Source organism: Elgaria multicarinata, chromosome 3 (assembly GCF_023053635.1).
Source record: "Elgaria multicarinata webbii isolate HBS135686 ecotype San Diego chromosome 3, rElgMul1.1.pri, whole genome shotgun sequence".
Classification (NCBI taxonomy): Eukaryota; Metazoa; Chordata; class Lepidosauria; order Squamata; family Anguidae; genus Elgaria; species Elgaria multicarinata.
The window spans coordinates 53,024,848-53,048,351 of record NC_086173.1 but is presented as its reverse complement, the minus strand read 5'-3'; the positions used below and the strand labels follow the sequence as shown (position 1 = coordinate 53,048,351).

At 43.1% G+C, this 23,504-nt stretch overlaps 1 protein-coding gene across 3 annotated transcripts in view; it reads right to left on the bottom strand.

Moving 5' to 3' along the window:
* The window catches only part of ITGB4 (integrin subunit beta 4), an 81,835-nt gene extending 61,447 nt beyond the window's left edge, over nucleotides 1–20,388 (bottom strand). For 2 of the 3 annotated variants that reach the window (XM_063120305.1, XM_063120306.1), the window contains exon 1: nucleotides 19,835–20,387. In XM_063120305.1, the coding sequence (XP_062976375.1) occupies nucleotides 19,835–19,839 (5 nt within the window). In that variant the 5' untranslated portion in view covers nucleotides 19,840–20,387. Of the gene's footprint in view, nucleotides 1–19,834 lie in introns of all 3 variants that reach the window. The other variant, XM_063120304.1, reaches the window with a different exon arrangement.
* Nucleotides 20,389–23,504: the final 3,116 nt, after the last annotated feature.

Genomic DNA, 23,504 nt, shown 5'->3' with positions numbered 1-23,504 from the left:
GGCCTGTAATCCTGCAAGGCCATTAGATGCACTGCAGTACGTTTATCTGCAATTTGCTCTATCATGTCCTTCAAACTTTGTATAATCATTGGCATAAGACAGGGTAACAGCAAGCATAACATAATTCTTATAACAACAATACTGATCATCTCTTTTAGCCCACCAAACTAATTGAACCATGAGCCTAAGCCCTGGCCTGAAGTGAGCTTGGCCATGGGCGATTAGGAGGTATGACGGTTTGATTTGGTCAATAGGACAAGATAGTTTGGTTCAGCGTGGTAATGGTCTGACACGGGGTTTCTCCGATCTTGGGACCCCCGGAAGATATTCTTTGGATGCACCGCCTTCCAATTAGGGTGTTTGTCAGCATCCACTGACTATGGGGATTGGGGTCAGTGGTCTTATTATACGGCTGGCTGACATTGTATTCTTGGGCTTCCTAAGGCCATTGGTCTCCTAGGTTGGTTCCTCCACATACATAACAATTAGATACATTCAGAGTCGCAGCGACAGTTTCTGCAAAAGTGACAAAAAGGTTGCGCGCTATCTCTGGCACTTCAAAAGGCTGTTCGACTTCTTTCTAAAGTCTTGGAAGAAGTGCTCTTGTATGGTGTGGCCTGTTTTTACAAACTGGGTGAGCTTCAGATAAATCCGCCCCAGGGGATCTGCTCCCCGTCCATGAATGCGGAGCCCGAATTGGTTCCCAAAAGTGGTCACGAACTGTTGTGGGTTAAAAACGGTAAAATTCACTAAGTTGCACTGTTGTGCTTTGCAGTTACTGAGGACTGGCACTTTGGTTAAAGAGGCGTGGATTTTACTAAGGGGGGGTGTTGTTGGATAAGTGGCCCACCATACACAGTTCTAATAAGGACAGCTGTTATCGCAATTGGCTTGTTTGGGGATGGTAGTCTGCATCGGGTCTGTGGAGGGGCATATATATTTGTCTTCGTGCATGTATGTTTTCTCCCAACTGAGATCCCCACACTGATCTGGCCAGTGGGAGATCTTACAAGGGTCTATGATCACAGAAGCTGGAGAATTTGGGGTTCTAAGGGGTATTTTCTGCAATAGTGTACCTTGCTGGTTAGCATCTCTGACCTCTAGGTGCCATTTAACAGGATTTTCTCTGGGATCAAAACATGTGACTTTGTCATTCAGAGAACATGCTGAGAAAGAAACATTACGGAAAGTGCAAGACGTTTTGGTCTCAGTACACTGCAATTTACTCTGATATATAATAGTCTGTTTGATTTGGTTATGCAGTTTCACTGTTTGTATACAAGAGGAGCAGAGATCAAGTTTTGACTTCTGGGATGATATGCTCAGGGTCAGCAGGAAGAGCAAAATAGGCAAAACGTGCTTCGGGCGGTGTCCACCTCTTCTTTCCAGGTTGAGAGGGGATGCAGCGCCCCCAGTTATTTCGCTCCCTCGGTTGCCGGTCCCGAGGAGTCTTCTCCCGTCGCGTCCAGCGGTGAGGGCTGTTTCCTCAGGGTGAGCTTTAGGCCCGCGGCTTTTGTGGCCTGCCATCTCTCGGGTGCGGCTAATTTTGCTCGGCTCCAATGAATCCAACTGGAATTCCCTTGGACCTTTAAAGCAGTAGGCGTAGTTGGTCATCCACTTTGGTCCGTGGGTTTCCAGCAGGGCTTTCATGGAGTGCGAGGCAGTGATTTCTATGTGCTGTCCATAGGTAAGTTTAATGGCTTCAGTTAAGGGCAGGCATGCGGCAGCGATACATCGGAGACATCCTGGCCAACCTCTGCTCACATGATCAGTATTCTTGCTTAGGTATGCTACAGGCCAATTCCACGAACCCACTCTCTGGGTCAGAACGCCCACGGCTGTGCCCTTCTTTTCGTCTACATAGAGGTGGAAGGGCTTGCTGATATCAGGTAGTCCTAGAGCGGGTGGACTGGTAAGGGCTGATTTAAGATTCCGGAGGCTCTCTTTTGCTTTAGATGTCCAGTCTAGGGTCCCGGATTCAGGGACTTTCTGTTTCAAGAGTTCATAGAGGGACTGTGTCAGGGCGGCGTAGTTCAGGATCCAGATCTGGCAGTACCCTGCCATGCCCAGGAAAACTCATAATTCTTTTTGTTCCGGGGCTGGGGTATACAATTGATTGCCTGGGTCCTGCTGGCAGCTAAAAGTTGAGTGTTCTTCTTGATGATAAAGCCCAGATATGTCACTTCTTGTTTGCAGATTTGGGCTTTGGCTTGACTAGCACGGTAACCTGCAGTCTCCAGATGTCTGAGCAGGGCGATGGTGTTCTGGATTCTTAAAAAAAAAAGGTAACAAGTCCATGTCTGCAGGGGCTTTTCTTTTGATGCATTTACAAATGAAGCCAGTAAAAACAATTCACTGAGCATTTATATTCCTTGGCTGATCATGGTTCTCAAAAAAAAGTCTTTCAGTCATTGAAGAGTCTGATCAATGTCCATCTTGTGAGGTCTTAAAACACCTGATCTTTAAACAGGGAGGTCATGATGATTCTTGGCACATCAGGGGTAACAAATCCCATCTTTCTGGGTTCTTGAAAACTTTGAGTTATTGTGCTAATTCCAAGTCTTCTTTTGCATAAGGTGGATTCAAATACTGAGAAATGGGCTAGCTCCAATTATGGCAGCTGTTTGTAGACAAATTAGCCAATTCTTTTGGCAACATCAGGGCTTCTAACAGATCAACTGTTAATTCTCCATGGGTCACTGCTCTATAGGCAGTCACAAATCTTCTTTCTTTCCAAATCTGTCCATGTGATATTTTGAATCAGTAAATATAGTCTTTTGCCTGAAACAAGCATCAGGGCTTCTGTGCATACTACGAGTTCAGCTGCTTGTTGTACAATTGTAGCTGGATCCATCAGTAAACAACTCGAGGTCATCGTATAGGTCTGGGCGAGGTTTGGTGCCAAGTTGCAAGACTTCAAGTCATGCTCTGGAACTTCTTCTTTGTAGTTCAGGTATCAACGTGGCAGGATTCAATGAGGCAAGCCTTGGGTCCACAAGGAGGTTGATCTCATATCTGGACTGGCAGGTGGGGTTCAGGTGTCAGCTTCTTCCACTGTACTCCACTGGTCTGTGCCACGTTTTTGGCACAGCACGCTTGAGGCTGGTATTGCAAACACAGTAATGCAAGCTGGAGTTTTTAATTGCTTTAATCATTTCACAAGTCCATTTTTAAAAAGTAATAGCTGTATTCTTCTTCTGGCTTCTAATTTCAAAGGATACTGATGCAAGAACACAGGGGTGCTTTTAGATTTCAATTGTAGTTGCATTTAGGGCTCAGGCTCAGGGCTCAAAGCATTTCAAAAGTTCTATTAGGCCAAAGTTAGAATATCTCTGCCCCCCCCCCCAAAAAAAAGAGCCACTGGGCAATTTTCAGAACACAACGTTCAAAACACACACAAAAATATAGCAATTCAGTATTTCCAATCTTCGTCAGCAGAGGACGCAAGATTGTCCATTCACTAACTTTTTCAAGGCAGGGCTTCTTCACCCCCCTTTTCCTTCTGGTCAAAAACCATGCCACATACACTAACCTTCAAACACTTTCCTTTTTTTTTTCTTTTTCTTTTTCTTCCTCCCCTATGTTTCAACTTCTTATCTTTCTTTACGTCTTGTATTCACATACTTTTACATACTTCTGGCATTTAGCAACATACTTTTTCTTTCTCCCATCTTGGCACAATGGTTGGCAAAACTATTTGTGCTTACAAGGAGCTTTTTAACTCAGGCAGTGAATCTTCAAAGCTATGGAAGACATTTCTTCCGTGAAATGGGGTTCTACATTTCTAATTATCTGAGGTTAGTGAAAGACAAAATACACAAAGTCTTCAAAATCTTTGGACTACTTCCACTGAGAACAAAACTTTTACTGAAACAAAACTGCTTATCTCTAGCTGCTAAGCATAGAGAAGCAAAAAAAAAACCACTAGGGAGGAGGCGAAGGGGGATCCGTAGGAGGGAAACAAAAAAACGTTCTCTTTTCACTTGGGCCGGGTGGAAAACATAAACTGACAATTTTATTTTTTTTTTCACTTTAACACAACACCAACTTTTCTGTAGTAGCAGAACTGAACAGTGGGCACCGTTGGTGGGGGCCTCATCTGGGGTGCCGTAGGCGAAACATAAGGCAGCGGCAGTTCTTCCTGAGGACAAGGTATGATTGGTTTGTCCTTTGAAGCACTGTAAGTGAGCTGCCTCAGGCGGTGGGCTGGATTCTTTTTATCTTTCTTCGCCTTTGTACATTACACTGGGTAATGTCAAAAAAAAAAACTTCTGCAAAAAAGCTCTACCATGAATCTAATGGAGTGGAAGAACCTCCCCCCATCCTAACTTTCTAAACTCACCAGACAGACAGACAAATCAGGTGGGTAGACAGGGAACCAACTGGCTATCGGTAGTGGGGGAGTCAGCTGGTGAAACAATAGGTTCACAATCACACGCTGCCAGCCCACGTTGCCGGAATTTCCAGGTACCAAATGGCACCAGAGGACTGATGGATCCAACGGCCAACTATGGAAATCAGGCTGCCATTCACACACCAATTACACAGACAACACCCTCTTTCCCAAATCCAGCCCAGCAGAGAAACAGAAAACAGAGAAACCTTCCGGCTTCTGAGGGGTTGATCCAGCCCCTCCTTCAGCTCCTGGGAGCCGGCTGAACAGAACAGAAACAGATTACAGAGAGAAACATTCCGGCTTCTGAGGGGTTGATCCAGCCCCTCCTTCAGCTCCTGGGAGCTGGCTGAACAGAACAGAAACAGATTACAGAGAGCTCATTGTTACTTGCCTGTTTGAAGTTCCGGCGCCGGTTAGAAAGGTATCTGTAGCAAAACTTCCACAGAGGTTCAGCTGCGTCCACGCCGCCCCCTCAGGTCGGTCCGTCTCCAGATCACCAGGCATCAGCGAAGCCGAAGGCAAGCTGACGGCGCGCTCCCGATGAGTGTCGGCGGACGCCTGGGGGGGAGCTGCGAGGAGGCAAGCTGGAGTGGGGGAAATCTCCCTGGCAGGCTGTCTAGTACTCCGTGAGGTTTCCTTGTTGAAGGAAGCGGCCCCACGTTGGGCGCCAGGAATGTTACGGAAAAACTGGAGCCCACACGGAGAAACTGGAGTCCACACCAAAGTTATTGTCCAAACAGATAGCTTTATTCGCTAGCGAAACAGCAGCCCGGGATGAGTCCACGGGCAGCTGCCCTGGGGACTGGGAGGAGGGGCTTTTTATACACGCCCCTCATGCAGAGGAAACGCCCACACTTTTACACAAAGGAATTGCGTGCGCATCTTGGCAGCATAGCACAACCGGTTCAAACCTGTTCGGTAGGAATGTCTGCCTCGGACTTCAGGCATGCGCAAAGAACACGGCCTTCATTAAGGTCATAACCGGAAATGACAGCCAGTTCCCTCACAGTTGCATGTGCATTTTTTATGGAGCGCGTACATTCACACGTGCTTTTAAATCTTGCTTTTTGTCCTCACCGCAGCCGTTTGAGGAAGTTTGCCCCAGTGGTGACACATATTTTGAAATTTGTGTTTTTAGATTGTTGGTTGTTTTTATGCTCTTCATGATTTTAATTTTTGAGAACTGCCCAGAGAGCTTCGCCTATTGGGCGGTATAAAAATGTAATAAATAAATAAATAAAATGTCAATCTTAAACATGTATACTCAGAAACAGAACAGTTCCTTTCAAAGCAGAAGGTCCTACTTCCAAGTAAACATCATGCTTAGTCTGGCTGCCTCAGGCCCAGCTAAATATAACAGGGCAGCCATGTTTATCTTATTACCCTGTCTACCCCTTCACGTATAAAAAAGTACCTATTTTTTTTTAACCTGAAGTGCATTTGTGACAGTAAAAATGCATTGCCCCCTCCTCTGCCTTACCTTACTGTTCAATATTGCTTTAAGTCAGAGTTTGGGAAACTTTTTTGTCTATTATTCACAACACGAGGTCTCCTCTCCTCTCCCCTAGACTTTACGGTATGTCTAGCTAAGGCCTTAGTGTTTGATCCTATATTGCTCTGTGGCTGAACAGTCCAGCATAGAACTGCCATGGTATTTTATATGAAACCATTGCATACACCTGAATTGGTATAACTGTAGGCAAACCTATAGTCAGGTAGCAATTTCTATTGCATCACAATGTTACAGGAGACCTGGAAATCTTCCCAGAAGTTAAATAGTGTAGTCCCATTGATTTCAGTGGAAAAATGAGACACAACACTGCCATTGAAATCAGTGGGACTAAAAAGTGCTTAATTTTAATTGGCTCATCTTCTAATGGAGAGGTGGGGTAGGTGTAAAAAAAAGTGGGAGAGGAAGAACTATAATTATCATTTTTGCAGTACAGCAAGACTGTTCTGTAATTAAAATGGTAAATCTTGAGATGTATATATGGGGAAAATGTAGACAACCACAGCCTTGCTTAAGTTCCAACTTTACAGTCCATTGCAATTAGAGGTTATTTTATGCTTACAGCAGTGAAATATTATCAATGGTGAAATTATTCACAGCCATAACAAGAAATATACACCTGGCTTTGCCGTTCCCACAATCCATGTATTTTGTAATTTGGGGATGTTTGGGTTGGGCTTTTTCTCTCTCTTTTAACTGCAACTGCCCTTAGGAACAATCAGGAGATTATCAGTTTTCAGCCAAATCCTCCCATCCTCCCACAGTTCTTCCTGCATAATTTCTCACCATTTGGCATCAAATATTATGTCATCCTGTGTAATGCATATTTTTCATTTGTAGGTGGGGAATCAAACATGGTGAAAAGAGCCTGAGTTCCTAGTATCCATTGATTTTTTAAAAAATACCTGCTCTGTCCTTATTCATTTACTTGCCAAAAGGTTTACGTGGAATCTCTCTCACTGCTTTGTTCCTGTCAGTACCAACAAGGATTTACTTGATACAGATAGTTGCCCAACATGTGATGAGTTCATTTAGTGCGCAACACTGAGAAACTATTAAGCAGCCATTGTACTGGGAATATGAGGGCTTAAGGCCTGTGGAATATCTTGCCCTGTTGGCAGTGGTTCTCTCGTGGTTTTATCAAGCCTTGCCCTCTTTTACTGGAGTTGTCGGAGACTGAACCTGGGGATATGCAAAGCAAGTCTATTACCATAATTGCTACTGAGTATTCTTATTGCTTCACTTTTTGGCAGATTTACAATAACCCATGATGGATTAAATAACCCACTTTGCAGGCTGTGGCTTATCAGAGTAGGTTATTTTGGCCAAATAAGCCCTTGTGGGTTACAAAAACTCCCAACAAACGACACAACCTATGATGGGTTAAATAAGCCATAATGGTTTATTTTACCCATCATGGGTTATTGTGATGTCCAAATACAGTCATTAGCTGTGCATGGTACTGATTGGCCAACAATTCCCAGAGCAATTTTCCGTTTTTAGGAAAGGTGACCCTCCCCACAAACTTTTAATGAAAAAGGAGATTCATTAGCAGCTAAATATGTGGGTGTTCATGTGAAGTTCTTAATTATTTTTTTAAGCAGGCGGCCCACCTGAAGCATGGCAGAGGGGCAAGGCTGACAGCTGAGGCCACATTTAATTTTCTGATGTGTATGTTTGTCATTTCAGTTACAAAGCCTGGAGGAAGCCAGGCTCATCCCAAATAAGGGATGTACTGTGATATTATGAATGTCTTCTTCACCCTGGCTATATTCTCCAATGATCTCTAATGTCATCAGGATCCATTCACATTGCACAGAGGGTTGTAAGCAGTAGGGTCCCCCAAGGATTTGTATTGGGACTGGTGATTTTTAACTTGTTCATATGATCTCGATCTGGCGCTGGAAGACCTTTTTGCTCAAGCAAGGCTCAATTGCTACAGGAAACTCTCCTATACTTCTTCTTGTCCAGATCGCTCCAATGGTCACCTGGGTAGGTGGAGTTAGTCCAGGGGGATGGTCTTCATGGCGCCGGGTTGCCACCACACCGCTGCTAAACCTCGCGCTTTCAATGCTATGGGATGGCTGGAAGCAGCGTGGGCTTTCCATTGGCCATTCAGCTCACTGGGTTGACCCCAAGCCTGGCTTCCGGCAACCAATCACTGGTCGCCATCTGCCTGGAATGCCCCCTTCCTGAGTGATGCCGCAGTGAGGTCAGACAATGGAGGACCTGTGGTGACCTTGCTCCAGTGTAAAAAAGTCAGGGTAAATCCCCAACTTTTTATCTGTGCAGCTTCGTCAATTTTCCTTGCAGTGGCTCTGAATCAGCAGCTGCGTCATATGACTGATGCAGTGCCGATTCATAGCCACCACAGGGCTTTGATGACATTTAGACAGCCCTCAGGGCCTGACAGTATTTCAATGAAAAGCTGAGAGCTATAATTCTGTGGTTGACCACATGAGCAGCTATCCAACTGTTCCAGAACCTTCCAACACCTTCTCAGACAAAGGATTTTGGATATATTACATCTGAGAGTTACTGTTTTTAAAACACATTTTTATTAAGTTGTTTTTTTTTAAGTTGGCAGTGGGAGCAGGGCAGCATCTCTAACAAGGTGCCAGGGATGTGCATTGTGTGCAGTTTTGCTAGAGCAATCAGCCTAAGCCTTCCTAACCAAGTCTGGGATATCAGTATAGAAAGCCAGCATACAAGATGCTTACCCCAGTATCCCCTTGGAAGTATTTACCCACTGCTGGAAAAGGAGGGGAGACCAGGTGCAGCAGGTTAGGCTGGCATGGGGTTAGGACAAGGACAAATATGATGAGGCATGGAGAAGTAAGTTAATTAAGTGCTGGGAACAGTGGTACTGTCAGGGCAGGACTTTAGGGTAGAACTCCAGGGCTACACTCAACAGAAAGAGCAAGAAGCCATCCAACACAGCAGGACTGGCTTACCCCATTTTGACATAAGTGAAGTAATACACATCGCTATCTAAAGGGAGGTGGGGGCAGGGCATAAGACGATTAAGACCAGGCTCTAAAATGGCCTCACTGGTTCTAACTGGTCAGAAAGTAACTTTCGTGCAATTCTATGCATGGCTGGCTAGGGCATGCTGGGAGTTGTAGGACTTTTTCCTGTCTAAGCATGCATAGCATCGTACCCTTGTTTTGGCTTGGGGAAGAAGCTGCTGCCTCCCCCCTCCCCCCAACAAAAGCTAGAGCCATTCCCAAGTCTCCATAGATATTTATACTTAGAAACTCATAGGAATGAAGATATCTGAGATTGTTCAGGGTAAAGAGAGGAAGCAACTATTAGAGGAGAGAATAAGTCTTCTTGGGTTGTTTAATTTCTCAGACATATGCGAATTGCGGAGTTTGTATATATAAGTGCTTTCAAGGGAAGTGATCAGTGTCGCTGAATAAATGTTAGTTCTGCCACACAAGGGAAGTGCTGAGAGCCTGAGTGCGTGGCGTAACCATCTCTCATTCTTAGACTAAATTCTTCAGGACAATGGCTCTCTGTAAGTTTACCTTGAGGGATAATATTTACATCCTTTCTGTAGCATTCATCTCACATTGCTCCAGTTCTGTCAACTACTAATCACAGAGTTGGTTCAAACATTACTCTGCTAGTCTCTGAAACAGCCCATAACATGGCATATGAAAGCATTGGTCTTCAGTGAACAAGGACAGCCACAAAACTGGGTTTTCTCCTCTTGGAATTTGAATGGATTGCTCTTCCACTTCTAAAGTTATCATATACATTTAATAACTAAAATTGGGTTATGCAATTGAAAGATTTGCATAATAACTGGAGAGATACATAACACAACCTGGTGCCCTCTGGATGTTTTGTTCTACAGTTCTCATCATCCCCAGCCAATGGCCAGGGATGATGGGAGTTATAGACAAAAATATTTGAAAGGTGCCAAGCTGGGGAAGGCTGTATAACACCAACACTTGCACCCATCTCCAGTGCTGCTCATGCGGCTCAGTTCTGTGTTGGCGATCATCTGATGCCAGAGCAACAATTTTGTGTAAGGCCAAATAGCTTTGCTACACATACATTCTTCCTGCCTTTCTATGATCTCTGTATAAATGTGTGTTGCGGGGTTTTGTAGCACTTCCACTGAAGATTCCTTTCCTTACCAGTTACTGCAAGGATTGCAGCTAAAATTAGAGGGAACAAGGATGCCCTAGGGGGTGGCAGATGATGTCATTGTCACTGCTAATCAAAAAGTCCTAGTGCTTCGACCCTGTGAGCCCCAGCTCCACTATTACACTATGTCCCTCCCCTCTCTTTATCTCCCTTTTCTTGTGTCTTTCAATTTTTGATTAATGCTAAATCACACAATCGGCTGTGGAGGAAGCTATTGGATGCATATGCCATGATTTCCATAATTTAAGATGCAATCCTATTCACACTTACCTTGGACCTGGCTCCATTGAATTCAGTGGGACATACTCATGAGTAGACATGCATGGGATTGTGCTGTTAGAGTCATACCTTTGGTTGTGGTGGGGAGAACCCCTACATCAGCCTTCCCCAACCTGATGCTCTCCAGATGTGTGTTAGACTACAGCCAGCATGTCTGGTTGAGGGGATGCTAGGAGCTTTAGTCCAACACATCTGGAGGCTACCAGGCTGTGGAGAGCTGCCCCACAGTCAACACAAAAAAACCCACCTCAGGTATTTCAAGAATGATCTCAGCTATCCAGTTATGAACCGGACAGTATACTTCGAAGTCCCAATCACTTGTAAGCCTCCAGACAAAAAAAGAGGAAGGGAGAAGTTTAATAAGGAAGGCAACTGTAACTCAGGAATGTTTTGAATTCTGATTTTGTCATGTTTTATTTCTGCCTGTGGGTTTGTCCCAAATGATACTTAAAAAGAAAACTCTCAGACTTGTTGGAAATTCCTCTCCACTGGTACAGGTACACATCTTGAAAGATCAAATGGCTACTAACACATTTTTTTTTAACCTGAGTCAATTTTGACTAGACACTGTTCCCCTTAGCATTAGTATGCAGCTTTAGAATCTTAATATTCTCCACGTAATAATCCAGGCACATTGAATACATGACAAAGAGTAAACTCTTTTTTACTTAATCTGGAGGCCATGCCTGCAAGAGGCACTTGCAAATAATTCTGATATAAGCCTTTGCAGTTTCAAACCTGTAGAAAGCAGTCATACACCAATTTTGAGATCATCGAGATCACATGGACCTAGTCCTATGCTGAAGTTATTGCATCAAATATGTATCACAAAGATCCATACAACTGGGTGTGTGCAAGGGAACGAACTTATGGCCCCTAGATCTGACCACAGCATTGGGTATCGGAATGCCAACCTCCCCTCCCCCTCGCAGCCAGTGCAGAAAGAACTGCACCAGCTGCTCTCCGACGTTGGAAACTCAATCTCAGAGGATGAGGAAAGGGGACATTTTGGTGGGTGGGGAGAGGCAGAGACTGGAGAGGTGAATATATAAGCTATCTTGAGGGCTCTCCAGCCTCCTTCCCTCCACTCCAAGTCAGTTTTGCTAGATGGGCAAAAAAGCCCATCTAGCAAAGATCGCCTCCGCCAGACCTCCCACCCTATATAGGATGTCCATAAGCCTCTGAGTCATTGCTATAGGTTTACGCCCTGAGCTTAATTACTGGTGGAAGAGAAATGTTGGAAAACCAATCACCTGGGAAAAACATGGTCCAAGAATATCTATAGTCATTATGCTGATCCTAAATAGGAGCAAGCGTGCCATTTTAGATTGCAGTGGTGTATGTGTGCTTGTGAATGCAAGAGATTTCAGTAGGCAACCAGGTGGGAAAATTCAGCAAGGTCCAAAGTGAATGACGATATATTCAAGATGTAAAAGTGCAGAACACTATATTTTAATGAGCTGCTATTATTATTATTTATTTATTTATTTATTTATTGTTTATCTTGTTCTCAAACTTCATGATAAGCAATAGAAAAGTTATCAGCTCAGGACAAACAAGTATATTTTTTGAAACAAAATAATTTTGCCCAGCACACATATCCAGGAACAGGTGAGATAGATTTCCATATGTGAATATTGTTCCAAAAAATAGATGCTGACATGGCCATTCTCTCATTACAGTGTGCATCAAATAGAAATACAAGGAGCAAACCAAAGTGTAGGTAACTCAGTGCAGAAGTGGCACTTGTAGGACATTATGAAAGACCTAATTCTCCTTCTGTTTTAAATTTGAATATATTTTTGAAGATACAATGCTTAAACATTTATTTAGAACCCTATGAACAAGTTTGAAAGCCTCTGACCTACCCCATTCGACTACTATGTGAAGGTGAGCATAAAGAGCATAGAAACACCAGTAATTTAGCTCTGCCTAAGAGCTTCCACCTTTCCTGGAGATCAGGGTGAAGCCAGGTGTAAAACAGGGTGAGGCCAGGTGTCAAAGTTCAGGCTCCTTCCTGTCAGCACTGCACCTTCAAGAGATTCCTTTTCAGTCTCATCATTATTGTGTGTGTTTAGGCTTTTACACCCTTAAAACTTGCGTGCTACTGCAAGATTAACTCTTCCTTGTGTCGTTGGAGAATCAGACAGTGCTATAACAAGGGAATGATACAACAGCTCTTTTGTTAGGCCCAAATCCCAGAAGATCTGAAAGGACTCTCTGTGTTTGCACCCACCCCTCCCTCTCTGTGGGCTGTTTCAGTCTCTGTGATGGCTCTGCTAGGCTGCCGGACGTTAGGGTTTTTCCACACCCACCCCTCTTGATCCTGTTTTCTTAAGGGCCATACATTGCTCCCTGCACAGACATTATAGAATTCAAGTTCTCTCAACACTTTGTCTTGATTGGGCCAACGGAACATGAAAGGAAGGTGCCTTAGACTGAATCAGATCCTTGGGCCATCTAGCCCAGTAATGTTGACACTGTCTGGCAGCAGCTCTCTGGGGTTTCAGGCAGGATTCTTTCCTAGCACTACCTGGAAATCCTGGGGATTGAACCTGGGACCTTCTGCCTGTGCTCTACAGTGGCTTGAGGCTGCATCTTGGGTTTGATATCATGCTAATATTATCTTCCAAGACCTATAACACTAACTGAAACTTTGTGAAAGGAGAGGCTATACTTCTAAATAAATAAGTAAAGATTACAGGTCCAAAATAGATTGAAGATGAGTGGTCCCGCCCCCCTTTGACAGCTGAATATGCAAAATTCCAGGGTTACTCCATTCTCTTTATCCAAGTAGATTTGATAGGCTTTGTGAGACATGGGAGGCTGCATAGGTCTATACCAGAGGTGGGGAACGTGTGGCCCTCCAGATGTTGGTGAACTGCAACTCCCCTCAGCCCTGACTGGCATAATCAGTGGTGAGGGATGATGGGAGTTCTATTCCAGTAATATCTGGATGGCCACACGTTCCCTTTTAGACATTGGCTGGGTATAATGTATCAACTTTCCTATTTGGCCTTATCTCTTCATCTGGCTCCAACACAGAGCATCTACCAATGCAGACTTTGGTAAACACATCTGTCTGGCATCACTTAAATCCAGAAGAAGCTTAGCATTGTGGCCAATTGTTGCAGAAGCAACAAGGGTGCAGAGGGCCTGGAAGGGCCAAGGTTTATGGGACTGGATCTACCCATACCTTTTCTTTGGTTAAAAGCTGCCACAGGGTACATAGGGCCCTGATTTGGACTGGGGGTTGGATGCTAGAGAACTCAAACCTCTCTCTTATGCTACCTTGCTGAATTAACTCCTCTCCCCGAACATGCTTTGAGTTGCAGTGGGTGTGGGATAGGGGGAAGACAGGTGCAATATAAATCTGGTAAGATCCAATCATGGATCTCTCCCTCATCTAGTTTATCCCTGAGCTATTCACCTTCGCGAATCAGCTTTCTCCAGGCAGTAAGCCACTGAGCGGTATCTCTGTTAACCTACATAGTTTGCTTCAGTTGTATTCTGTGTCTTTGCAAAATTTTGAATTCCACCCCCCTCCCCAGTTCGTTTGGTAAGAAACTATGGAGGAAAAGTTAATATATTTATAGAACATTGGGAGGTGGAGGGGAGTGGGATGGAATATATACATGGGTAGAACAATGGGAATGGGCCTGTGCTGAAGAACAGGAAACTGTACTGAGTGTAGTTGGTCATTGTCTCTCCACTAAAAGCTTCACCAAAGGCTGGGCTGTTTTCTAAGCATTTAGCTGAAACAGCCTCCACATTCTCTGGCTGCTTTCTTCAACCCTGATACCTGTCATTTATTAGAGCCAACTCCACAGGCCTTGTGCAGAACACAGAAAAAGGCACACAGCCTGTGTGTCTCCCCCCCCCCCCCCACAAATTCCCCTTTAGACACATGGCGGCGGGTGCATGAAAGGTGGAAGGCTGAAGTATTTGCCCACCCATTTGGTGCTTGTTTCTGAAGCCACTTCAATACCTCCATAGAACACATGAAATCTAAGCCATATGACAAAGGGTAAGAAAAAGGACAGGGCTTGATTCAGAGGGTAAAAGAAGGGTTAACTAATAGGAGGAAGTCCAGCAGGAAAAAATGTGAGGTTATAATGACCCAGGAAAGGCTTTGCAGAAGAAATCAGCTTAAATGAAGCATCTGAAGGAGGAGACAGAAGTATCTTGAAAGATACAGGAAGGAAGCTTGTAACAGGCATTCAAGCAGCATTTGGGAAAGCAAGAACGCAGGACTGGAGGAGGGAATAAAGGAAGCCATTAGCAGAGAATGAGAACTAGAAATTTGTTATATATCTCAGATAACCATATATAGAACTTGATTTTGATTTTACTTTTATACTGTTAGTTTTATTCTACCCTGTGCCTGTTTGGTGCATTCTCTTCCCCTTCTTATTGTTTTATTATGATTCTAATAGAATGTAAGCCTATGCGACAGGGTTTTGCTATTTTATTGTTTTACTCTGTACAGCACTATGTACACTGATGGTGTTATATAAATAAATTAATAAATAATAACCAGGAATACAACAGAAGCCAAAGGATTCTGATAGCACAAATGGTGTATTGCACAATTAGAACATGCAGATTCCTGTTTACCTCCCTTCAAGATAAGTAAAAAAAAACACCTCAGGTCTCTGATTCATGATATGAAATCGTTACACTCAGTTCCTCTTCACACAAAAATGTCTTGTTTGACATAGTGCAAGTTCAGCCTTTATGCAGACTCCTGCTATGAAGACTATGGAGAAGAAGCTAGAACTGGCACAGGGAGCATGCAGGAAGTGGAAGAGGTTCTGAATTTTTAGATAATAAAGCAGATAATACTTACAAATTAGCTGCTGGGGCATGGTAAAAGTCTCCAGGTTTACTGCGGGGCTAGATGGAGTGTGTTCTTGCTCAGGATTGACTTACTGTATTCTTATTTATTAATATAGCACATCCTTCTGCCAACCTGTTGCCTTCCAGATGTGTTGGACTGCAACTCCTGTTATTCCCAGCCAGCATGGCCATTGCTGGGAATGATGGGAGTTGCAGTCCAACACATCTGGAGGGCATCAGGTTCAGGAAGGCTGATATAGCACCATTGATGTGCATGATCTTTTACAGAACAAAACCAAAAAGCTAGGTCCCTCCCCTAAAGGGCTTACAAGCTATGAAGACCATAACAATGGAGGCGAGAGTAACAGGGAAATACATGCATTCAGGTAAGCTACACATGTATAGACAATTTAAGTAGACTTCCTTTCCTAAGCTTTTATTTATTTATTTAATTTATTTCCTGCCTTTTCCCCAATACTCAAGGTGGCTTTACAAATTAAAACATGTACAGTTAAAAAAAAATAGATATATACAAATTAAAAATATAATTAAACATGGTACAATATTAAAACTTTAAAAAACATTTAAAATACGAATAATTAAAAACAACCCAATATATAAACAACACATTAGCGCATCAAAAATGCCACTCTCCTCACATGGGACTGTTCTGAATAAATAGACCTAGATGGAAAGGCAATTTTAGGCAATTGCCACCTTTTCCATCACTTGCCAGCCATCCTATATCAGAATGTCCCTAATTCCACAGTCCAGTCTCAGCTGGGTTCAGAGAAATTGGGCCAGTCACAAAAGACAGCTTCGTTTACTGCACACTGAAGGCAAAGCCCTACCAGTCTATTGCTAAAGTCAGTAGAGAGTATAAAAGATTGAAGGGACCAGAGTTTTATTATATTTAAGGGCCCAAACCACAAATTTAATTCCAGAACACCAATTCTAATTCCCCAACATGTATCATTTTGTAGACATTCAAAAACATCTGGAGAGTTGCAAGTTGGCCACCCTGATGTAGAGGATATGCTCAAATCTTAGGCAAAGATTCCATAGAAAACAACAGTGTATCCACATAAGGAGAGAATAAGTACATTTCATTGGGGAGGGGCCATAGCTCAGTGGTGGTGGAGCACCTGCATTGCATTCAGAATATCTCAGGTCCAATCCCTGACATCTCCAGGTAGAGCTAGGAAAGAATCCTGCCTGAAACCCTGGAGAGCCGCTGCCAGTCAGTGTTGACAATACTGGGCTTGATGGACCAAGGATCTGACTCAGTATAAGGTCCCTTCCCATGTTCCTTTGCACTACCAATCTCTGCCATCCTTCTCATCCCAGGAAATTCCTTGTAGGGAGAGAAATCTGTTCAAGCAATTCTGTACAAATGTTCCCTTCCCCTCTACCCCTGCACTGTATAGATTTAAAGCACTGAAGAGATCACAACAGACAAGGCATTAGAACCAGTGGTGTTTGTAGAAAATGTTAAAGGCTCTCTGCCATTGAAGTTGTTAATCTGGAGTAAATCTCTGTCTATGGTTTCCATTGTTGGTTACCACAAAGGATTCTGCCAGGTGCCCTTTCTGTCATTTTCAACTGTTGCAACCTTTTCACTAAGTTCCTGTTGCATCTCCATGATTTCTTCTCTTTTAGGAGAATGCTGTATTTCAGCCTCATACTTGGTCAGTTACTTATGCCACTTCTAGCAATGTCCAGCCTGCTTGAGGCATGAATGGGCAATACCCTATACTGCCAACCATGGATGGCAGGGAATCTTGATCAGTGAAGGAAAACAACGTGGAGCAGCTTGGACGTGGTGGTCTCTTTCAGTAAAATCAACAAAGAGCCTTGTGACCCATTTAAAGACTAACAAATTTAGTACACAAAGGGTTATAGCATAATAAATTTGTTAGTCTTTAAGGTGCTGCTTGTTTTTACAGCAACAGACTAATGCAGCCACCTAAAGAAAACCTGAACACCCTTATGTAGTGGCCTCAGTTCAGTCTAACGCTCTTGTCCTTATTTGCCTTTCCAGAAAGATCAGCTACTTCTTTGCCACATGCCCTGCCCTGCCCTGAAGCACCAGTCCATGAACGGTCCTTCTGAACATTCTTTCCAACTGGTAACTCTCTTTCCTGATGATACATAGGTACGCTCTTCATGACTACCCTTCCTATCATAAATGAATTCAAAGAGCATGTATCTGCAAGAACATGGGTTGACAGCTTGTGGCCCTCCAGAAGTTTTGGCCTACAACCCCCATCAGCCCTAGTCAGCATAGCCAGTTGATAAGGTAGGCTGACCATATGAAAAGGAGGACAGGGCTCCTGTATCTTTAACAGTTGTATTGAAAAGGGAATTTCTGCAGGTGTCATTTGTATATATGGAGAACCTGGTGAAATTCCCTCTTCATCAAAACAGTTAAAGCTGCAGGTGCCTTGCCCTCTTTTAGAATGGTAACTCTAGTATAGCTCCTGCAGTTTTAACTGTTGTGATGAAGAGGAAATTTCACCAGGTTCTCCATATATGCAAATGATACCTGCTGAAATTCTTTCTATGCAACTGTTAAAGATATAGGAGCCCTGTCCTCCTTTTCATATGGTCACTCTAGATAAGGGAACATGGGAGTTGTAGGCCAAAGCATCTGGAGGGCCACATGTTGCCCCTCCCTGTGCTAGAAAAAACATTTTGCAGAGGTGTCAGTGGGGGTGGGATGCACATATGTAAAGGACATGCTATATTTGCAGCTGAATCTGACCTAGCAATCACCCTGCAAAAAGAGATGTTGGGGTTTGGGCCTGCCTGGAAAGAGGGTGTCATTTAGGGAGATGGGTGTGGCAGTTCACCCCTCCCTTGTATTTCATCCCTCAGTTTGCCAAAACTCTGGCCAGTTCATCGTAAATTCTACAGTTCATCAACCTGTCAAAGACACAAGTAAAACCTTTTCCTGCAACAAAAAATTGTGTTGATTGTCCTGTGTTGCTAAATTATCTGAGTTATAATCTCCTGGTATTCCTTTGTGGCACAACTCCCCCCCCCCCCCCAAAATCTAGAAATCCCTGTAACCACGATCAACCATTTGGACTTTGCCAAACCTTGCCTGCCTTTTATCTATTTATTAAATTTATATGCCGCCCCATAGCTGAAGCTCTGGGCGGTTTACAAAAGTTAAAAACAGTGAACATTAAAAAGTATAAAAAAATTTAAACCATCAAAAATATAAAAACAACAGTATAAAACAGTATCCATTTTAGACAACAACGGTTCTGGGGTCCATTAAAAAACAAGCAAACTTAGCATATGTTGTTAAATGCTGTTAAATGCCTGGGAGAAGAGAAAGGTCTTGACCTGGCGCCGAAAAGATAATAATGTTGGCGCCAGGTGAGCCTCATCGGGGAGATCATTCCATAATTGGGGGGCCACCACTGAAATCCAGTATGTTTCCTCGGCATGGAAGTCAGGCTCCCTATTGCAAGCTGGCTTAGTGGTGAGGGGAAAGGCACTGTGCACATGTTCAGAGGTACTCTTTTTATTGCTACTTTATTGCTGAGCATTAGCACTGAATAGAGGTTAAGGGGCTGGGCTTCAGTAAATCATAGCCAGATCTCTGTTTTACAATTAGTCCATTCTCTGACATGCATCCTCCTGTCTTGTCACATATTCTTCACTTGTAATCACACTGTTTTTGTCACTCCAGCACACCTGCTGTTAGACTACAGCTCATGTTCAGTCAGTCCTTCTTAAAACCTCATATACATGCCTGCCTGTCTTATTCTGTCCCACATTTGCCTGCCTTTCCTGAACACATTACGTACAAATCTGAAATCTGGACAAATATATTTTATTTTTGATTCAACAGCAATCATATCATAAACACAGTTTGAACATTCTTAGCCTGAAACGTTAACTGTATGTAAATAGGGAGCATGAACGACATAGTCCTAAAAATGGATCAACAATTAAGCTTATACAAACAGAACCATTCTCTGCCATCTCCCAGGAGAGTTACTACTATTCTCTCTCCTCCCACTCCCACAGAAGTGTTTCGAACAAAATTACACGACAGGTAGAATTAAACAGTTGTGTGAGAGGTAGAAGTTAAACAGATGGAGCCTCTCCAATCACTGCATCACAATGCCAGAATATGATACACCGGTTGAATGTCTGTCTGATGTGCAATTGTCTAAAGCACAGGATTCTTGCCAGAAAAAGATATTAACTCTCTCTCCCCAAAGCAGTTCGCCATTCTCTGGGAGGAAGTAGAATCCACAGAATTTTTCTTCACCGTTTGATAATGCAACTTGCAAACCAAGACTGGTAGTGTGTGTGTGTGTGTGTATGTGAGAGAGAGTTAATTTCTTTAAAAACAAGCAAATCTCCAGGAAGGGGGGAAAATGCCCTGCTCTGCAACATCAAACTGGCTGATCAACAACTTGTGCCAGGTTCAAGCAGTGCAAAGACAAGAGGAAGCACATTACGTTTAAAGTATAAATGCTCACAAAATACCCCCACCTTTCTGCCGCATACCTGTGTGAGAAGCCCTATGCTTCATTGAACTTCTCCCCCCTAGTTAATTGATAGCCAAAGAATAAAAAAATAAAAGCAAGTTCAATAGCCGTGAACAGACGTGAATTAATTCCACAAACCTCATTAGTGCTGGGTCCGATTCAAAGTTGAAATCCTGTGCAACAATCCAAATTACAGTCACCCACACACCAAGCCAAGAAATTCCTCCGGAGGCAAGGGTTGTGTGTGTGTGTGGTGAACTTCACTGCTTCATTGCCATTTCCAAAAGCACTGTTGGTTTGTCCTGACTCCCCCTGCCACCACCCAGCTCCTGTTTTATTCCAGATGCCAAGTTGAAATCCTCCAGCAGAAAGAAGAGCATGAACGTGACATACCTCTGCAGGGCTCCCGCTTCCCTTGATCAAATGTTGACTTCCACCTTTTTTTCTCTTTTTAGTGCTGGTTTTTAGAGCTCCCTCTGGCTGTGTGTCTCTTTCACCAGGGGCATATGGAGGAGGTACGTAGCAGCAGTCCAAATAGCACTTCAGGCAAGTGAAGTCGGAAGAGACAGTTTTATTTTAGCTCAGGTGTGTCTATGTACGCACAGAAGGAGCGGGGAGAGGGGGGGGGGGGCGATCGGTGACTCAGGTTTGTCTGGCATTCCTGAGTTATGCACACCTGTATGGGCAAGAACAGTGTGGGCAGCCAAGCCTGTACTCCCTTCTTTCCTAGCATGGTTAAAAAAGAAAAGAAAAAAGACTCCCACCCACAGGAAAAGGGTTGACGCTAGGAGCTGAGACACAGCCCAACCCAGCCGTACTTCTGTAACAAAGATTCGCAATGGGGATTGTTTGATAGCAGGGGAAGGAAAGCAAATCTGTGTTCGCCTTTAAGTTGCCACAAGACAAATTACTTCAGCTCTTCAGGATTTTGTCTACAATGTGTGCATCGTTTTGTTACTGGAAGAGGCCATGCTGGATTATTTTTGAAGTCCTTTTTCCAAGCCAGCTTTCTGCCTCTTTGGATCTTTTCCTCCAAACTTCCTATGCTGTGGAAGCCAAGATAGTATTGCATTTTGGTGTTTTGAGTCTAAGCTGCCCCTTGAGAAAAGTTCTTGCAGTATCAGCAAGCTCTAACTTTCTGTTTCCTCCACAGTCAGGCAAAAGCTTAATGATCAGTATCCTCTCTTTGTGCCTCAAATAGGTGAAAGGACAATTGGAGCCCACCATCTCTGGACTTAAGTTAGTAGCCTCCCTGCCACTAAAATCGCAGGATTCAACTTCCCAAAATCTACAAGCTTAGTATTGCTAATATTCCGGCAATGAAAAGCACAATCCTGCTTGCACAATTGGCCAACAGGTGACTGCCTCTCCAAATGGTCAGTGCTGCACCACACACATTTTTAAAACGGTGACTATGTACTCAATGCTGATCTTTGGGCTATGAATGACCCTAATAAGAGGGCACCTAGGGCTGATTTGTAGTGTGCAAAGAGAGATGCAACCATAGGGGTAGGGGGAGTTAAAGGGTAGAGTTCCCTTTGTACATTTTCCAGCTGATTGTAGGTCCCTCTCATAATTACACTCTCATAACATCATTCTTAACAGGGAGATAATTTTTCAGCCAAAGGGGACATAACAGAAAATACATTGAAAGAAATAAGTCTCTGGTTGAACTGCTGGCTTACATAAGCAGCACCAGCGCTCATGATTCCATATAAAAAGATCCTTGCCCCTAGGGGACAGCAGTCAGTTTGAACTACACCTATTTAAAATCACACGTATTTTTTCGTATTTTTTCGCCTGATGGTTTCCTTCTCTTTACCAAAAGCAGCCACCTAGGTTGCAGTCTCCAGCAGGAGACTGGTGCTAGAATGAAAGAGAAGGGCGGCATCTTAACCCTCTCAACTCCACTGATTTTTCACCTTCAAATCACCCACCCAGTTACATTGAACCCTGTGAGGGAAAACAAATTGGCACTCTCCTTTTTTCTTTTCTTTTTTAAGAGTAGCCCTTCTCTTGCCATGGCAGTCCATTTGTCGTGTCTTTTGGCCAAACCAAATCTTTACTTTAAAGCTGTGGGGGGCTGTAATATTGAGCAGATCAATGGCGCAATTTAAACCTTTCTTGCTGCACCATTTTCTGGATCTAAATCACCCGTGAAGCTGCCCTGCAGCGAGGAAAATGGAGGTATCTATGTTAGTCTTCCTCAACTTGGTACGCGCTAGATATATCTCCATCCAGCAAGGCCAGGATTAGGAATGTTGGGAGTTGGATAGCTGATCTACCTTGTACCTGCATTCCCCACCCCTGTACACACATACCTCCAGGATGGCTAGTAACAGCTTTGGGGATTATTTCAATTGGGAAAAGGTTCAGCATCCCTTCTGTGGAATCAGACCTCCTCTTCCCCAGTTTAGATTACTGTAGTATCCTCTAATCATCAAAGTTAGATTACTGTAATGCACTCTACCTGGGGCTGCCTTTGAAGGCTGTTTAGGTATTTCAGGTGGCCCAGTATACAGCTGCAGATGTCAACTAAATTTACCTTGCCAAAACTTAAAAGATATTTTCTGACAGCTGGTTTGTTTCCAAATGCAATTCAAAGTTCTCCTTTCAGCCTTTCAAACTTTAAATGGCCTAAAACCAGGATATTCAAAAGACCTGTCAATTTTGCAAATGAACCTGTCTGGTTATTTTGATTTTCATCATAGGATGGGGTCTCCCCATTCCATTTTGTTTGGTGCCACCTTTGATGCCTTTTAGGTGCTGGATAAAAACAATTCTGCAATCCTATTCATAACTATTCAGAAGTAAGCCACATTGAGTTCAATGGGACTTATTCTTAAGTAAGGCTTGTGGTCTTAGTGACTCGCAGTGATTTCAGCTGCAGCTGATTCATTTGCCTGTTTTATGAATAAATAATAATGTGTTGGGGTTCATTTGGCTTGTATTTTAATGTGAATTTTCTTAATTTTGCACCTTTAACCTAATATGCAAACCGAAACTCAGTTAGCCTTTGAAATTCACACTTCTCTGAATGTTGAAATGGTGTTCTCAAATCAAAAGTGTGCAAAAAGTGTGTATTAGGGGAAGTGAACAAAAATGTGTATATTAGTGAAAACAGTATAATACACTGTATTAGGAAAATTGCTTACATAAATGTGTATATTAGACAAAACTGTGTACAAAAATACATGTATTAGGAGAAATAAACACAAAAATGTGTATGAACTTTCATGCGGACTTTAAAAAAACCCCTCAAAGTTCAGGCCAAACCAAATTTAAGATTATATTCTGATTTTTAGTTGAACCAAATTTAAAATTGGAAAAATGGGAATTGAAGCAAAACCAAAATTGACAGGTTTTAATTGACTATGTTATAAGTCTCTCTGAAAATATGGTATTGAAAGGTGGCATAAAAATATTTTTAAGAAAATCAGAGAAATAAAATTATGCATTTCCCATCCCACATGAGTTTTGGTTCTATTTTAGGACACAATGTATGGATTTTCATGGCTGTCCATAAGGAAGGGCTGCCCTATGAAAAGGGACAAGGGAGAAAAAGGACTTTTGGTTCTACAGCTACTTAAACTAGAGGAATTTTTGGTATAGAGCATAAATGTTGAGAGCTTGTGTAAGGTAGGTCAGGCTTGTACTTAGGAAGGCTTCACTGGTTCATCCCCTTCACAGGTACATGTGGGTGAGCCTATTTTATTAGTAATATAGGAATAGATGTAGAATGAACTTGCTGGTGAGGTGAACAGAACAAGGGGGTTCTGCACACTTGCATTGAAATTAGTACGTTTCT